Genomic DNA, 4,622 nt, shown 5'->3' with positions numbered 1-4,622 from the left:
ATAAATTGGTTAATATTTACTTAAATAGTATCCGTTATTGTTTGTTCAGTCTCACTGCTCTGAGAGTTTATGCAGTTATCTCACTGAGGAACAATAATACATGGCGAAGTTAAGTATTTTCACCCATTTGCAACTAGTAATAAAATGTTTTATAACATGCGGATTGGGTAATCGTGATGGTACAGCAAACATACTATATGCTTGACTGTATTTGTGAGTCATACGCGTGTTAACATGCGTTACGAAATGGTATTGCAATACTAGTTTTATTTCACGAATGAACATTATGTGTTTGTTTTATTTCATAAACATGCTTTTTCATCGAATATGTAAATACTTTTTAATATCAGATTTTTTTAATTAAAGAGTCATATACGAATTGAAATCACTTCTGTGCACAAATTGCACTGCGTACGTAATAAATTATTTAAACAAACATATTCTCAGACTGCAATATTCCAACTTGAAAGTTAATTTATCTTTTATTAAAGACATTAACGAAAATAAGTGTTGTGGTAAAAAGTGCAATTTCATTTAGTCCAGAGTTGTATTAATGTTTTGAGTTAAACTTTAAGGATGACCCCATATGGTATTCAAAAAATGTATCGCGCATACTTCCATAATGTCGTGGAATGATATTTAGAAGTATTGGTGTTAATGCGTCCGTTGTTCTAATATATATAATGTTTGCTCTTTGAAGATTCAACGTTCACAATTCATATTTCGAAGTGCCAGTGCCCGACGTTATTAAGTGATATATATCACATATGTTTAAGAAAACATGCAGGTCCGAGTTAAGTCGTACAAAAATAAAGAGGAAAAACATTATATCTGTTTGAACAACTAACTATTGTTTCAGAGCATTATACATCTATGATTATACAAGAGAATATAACATATGACAACAACAAAATATCACATCATATGTTTCAATATGAAAATAAATTAACAACCTCAATATCGATTTAGAAAATCGTATTGAAAACATACTGTAAGTAATAAGGTGCAGCAAGAAACGGGATAAGCCGATATCTTGCAAAAAACGAATGACATTGGAATTGTTATATTTGCATTGTTTGGTGACATTTCTTGTTATATCTCCGGTTCAAAAATCTTAATCACGGGCAAGAGTTTTGCATGTAGCTATCCTGTTATTGTGGGCAATTAAGCATCACAGCTTTTGGTTTACGTCATAAACAAATAAGAAAATCAACAGCTAAGAATATTAAGACAAACCCTATAAAAATCGTTTTAACAAAGTAAATAACATAAACCTCGCAAACTTACGAGTGTGCTGGAACCTATTAGAATGTCTTTTTTTTTTATTTATCACTTCTTTAAAGCTGTACACAAAACTTCATAGCCGACATTGATATCATTTATCATAGTATAATAAGGCTAGAAGAACATAATTATTGTCATGAAACGCGTAGTATTGTGAAAACCGCTTCACTTGTAAATAAAACTCATTCTTTATAACTAGCTATATAGTCGATTATACTCAACTGTCACTTACACGATGGTTGATTGTTTTATCTTTATATTTTTACGCACTGAATTTCATGTATTCGCCCCATGGTCACGTTCATTGATCAGCATTTGGTGGCATGCATTTTACCTGCTAAATAATTTGTCCGTTGCATCAGCCAAGTGCTTTGACAAGGAAGCATATCGGCTTTTAAACGAACAGGTTTGGTTCGAATACCGGAACAGAATAATAATTGTAATTTATATTTTAAACATTGTTATCTAGTATTGTTACCGTTATTTTTGCAAAACATTAATCGTTTCTAAATAGCAATGAATACTACAGATTCAGAATGAAAATAACTTGTATGTATGTTATGATCCATGCTATTTGTGTTTTAATGTTTAAAAGCAAATGAAAAGAAAGCAACAAACAGTGATAACGTCTTGTTACAGATATACGATACAATATTCACGAAAAAAATAACACATTCATACATGCCATAATGTACAAGATGGTTTTAAGTCGAAACACGAATCACGGCATCAAGATATAAATAATTTAAAAGTTTGTCGAGAATTTTAATGACTTTTTCCATGAACTTATACATATATGCCAATGGAGAACTGGGACTTTACTAGGGGAAAGTGTTTATATATTAAAGGGATTTCACAACTTAAACCACTTTCATTTTGAATGTAATATAAATAATATTCAAGAATTATAAGGTTTTAATTGCTATCTTTTATGTTTATTGCCAATTTGAGTGTTTGCACTTTTCTTGGGACCTTGAAGAAAATATATCAGTAGAAACAATAAAAGCGCCTATTAGTCTTGCTGCTCATGATATATAATTAAAGTATATGTGAAAAACTTATCAACAAGATCTATGTGTGTCTTTTTCAGTTGTTTTCCCTTATTGATTGCAACAATAGTATGAATTATAAATAGAATATGGTACTTAAATATGCATACATTGCAATGTATTCATACATTTACAGTAGGAACAAAGCAGAGAGTGTCCGCGTGAACACAGCTATACAAATGAAGAGTGTATGGCGCTGATTTATGACTCATTCATATATTACATCTTGTCTTCACATAAGGGCATGGGCGAGCGATTAGAAACCTGAAAATCCACAGAAGTGCGGTAAAAAACTTTGTCGCGTTTGAATTTCTGTAAGAACGTAAGACAAGGGCACAGGCCAAAAAATGCTGTGGAGTATACTTTCCGAAAGTCTCGCATGAACAATGGATAGATGATAGGATTAATAAAACTATTACAATAACCGAGCCACACAAAAGAGCCGAATACTTTTACAGGTACACATCTGCAACAAGCGTCCAGAATGTTTGTTATTAAGAATGGTGCCCATGTCACGACGTATGCTCCAACAATAATCCCCAGGGTTACCGTTGCCTTCCGTGTGAATGGTTCCCGGATGTGTTTATTCGCAACCTTTGTACCCAACAGCATGTTGCTCGGGGTTATTAGAATGCCCACAAAACATGCCTGTCGTTTGGCTTCCTTTGACACACGATAATAAAGCACGAACGCAACGATTATCGGCAGAAGAATTGTAACCGTGGATGCAATTAACACAAATGTCAAACTTGGGATAAAAAGACATTGTGGAGTGGCAGCAAGTAATGTAAGATTAGTTAAAGACGGAAGGTCTGGATTATGTATTCCTGTCCCTAGAGGGATGAAAGACGCACAAATAGCTATAATCCAAGCTGCGAATATCATTCCGAGAGCCCGGCGATAAGTTACAATAACCTTGTATCGAAGGGGCGACATGACAGCAATGTAACGATCCAGGCTAATGAGGCACACGTTAAGGACAGAAGCACTGCAGAGCATGACGTCAAATCCGGCCCACACCACACAAAAAGAATGAAGCATAATCCATCGTTGGAATATTTCATTCAAAGTTGCGGGAATCATGACGACTGTAGCTAACAGCAGATCCGCCATACTTAACGACGTTATGAACAAATTGGACACGGTCCGAAGTTTCCGATTAAATATCACGGCGAAAAATACCAGTATATTACCCATAATTGTCATGAAGGCGATGAAAAACAAGAACACTCCCAAAACAATATTTCCTGTATCCACGCTAATCTCGTTTGTCTGGGTACGCTCGTATTGGCAATTAGCAATTATCGTCTCATTTCCTCCCAATAAGCAAGCGCTTTTCATACTTAATGTTGAACCACTATTTTCCAAAAACTCAGTTCCAGTAATATTGCTTGGAGTATAACTTGACTGCGACATATTCACGACACTGTATACGACATTTTCCGTACAAAGTGTATATCACTAACACATTCACTGAAAGTCACGTGTCCAGCATTTAAATTGAGTGTATGTTCGTTATTAACAATATTAAAATTACGATGATGACGTCGAATACAAATTATTCCGTTTTTTATAACTCTCGATATAATCCGTCAAGTATGATACACGTTTCTGATCTCGTTGTGTCGTAAACAATGTGTGATAGGCTTTTTAAATTCTGTATATTCCACAGTATATGTTCTTCTATCAAGAAACTTTTATTTCATTTTTACATTTTACTGTAAGGGCTATCAATATCGTTCAATTCCGATATTCAATTCGGTTTCAACTGCAGGATATGTGAAGGTGTATACACTAATTTAAACATAATTGAATGTATCCACCAACACCACGATACTAATAAATTCTGTTTTAATATATATGCTGCAACTCATTCACGTAATTTAAACGCAATTGCTTAAAGCCAATAGTATCAGGTTCTATTACATATCACATAACATCACCGCAACGAACTTCCTATTTTGCCCACGTTGCTGCACAAAGTGACAATAAACAGCAAAACATAACTACTACATACGACGAACTCACTCGCGATGCCAATCGTTGCCCGCGTTGGCATTCCAATACTGTTGTTCTTAAAACGTCTGGTATTTCTTATTATGGGCTCAGTGAGATCGAATTGAATACCGGGGATGTTGTAAACACCTATTTTATTGTCGTCGTTTAGGTAGTATGAGGCTATTTTCAGTGGTCTCCGTTCCCCGGGTCTTTCTTTGAAAGACATTTATTTGGTTTACTCTTAATGTATTCCTCCAGGGTGATAATTACTCTGGTGTTATGGACGACATT

The 4,622-nt window shown here is 34.5% G+C and overlaps 1 protein-coding gene across 1 annotated transcript; it reads right to left on the bottom strand.

Moving 5' to 3' along the window:
* Positions 1–985: 985 nt before the first annotated feature.
* LOC127873406 (5-hydroxytryptamine receptor 6-like) lies at positions 986–4,302 on the bottom strand. The gene has a single exon (XM_052417254.1). It carries the CDS (start codon positions 3,747–3,749, stop codon positions 2,553–2,555), a length of 1,197 nt encoding a protein of 398 aa, XP_052273214.1. The 5' UTR covers positions 3,750–4,302; the 3' UTR covers positions 986–2,552.
* Positions 4,303–4,622: the final 320 nt, after the last annotated feature.

This window comes from Dreissena polymorpha, chromosome 3, assembly GCF_020536995.1.
Source record: "Dreissena polymorpha isolate Duluth1 chromosome 3, UMN_Dpol_1.0, whole genome shotgun sequence".
NCBI classification, from domain to species: Eukaryota; Metazoa; Mollusca; class Bivalvia; order Myida; family Dreissenidae; genus Dreissena; species Dreissena polymorpha.
This window is presented reverse-complemented; position numbering and strand designations above follow the sequence as displayed.

Bases quoted from the DNA above. Each gene is read 5' to 3' on its own strand.
- LOC127873406 (XM_052417254.1), bottom strand. From the start codon at position 3,749: ATGTCGCAGTCAAGTTATACTCCAAGCAATATTACTGGAACTGAGTTT.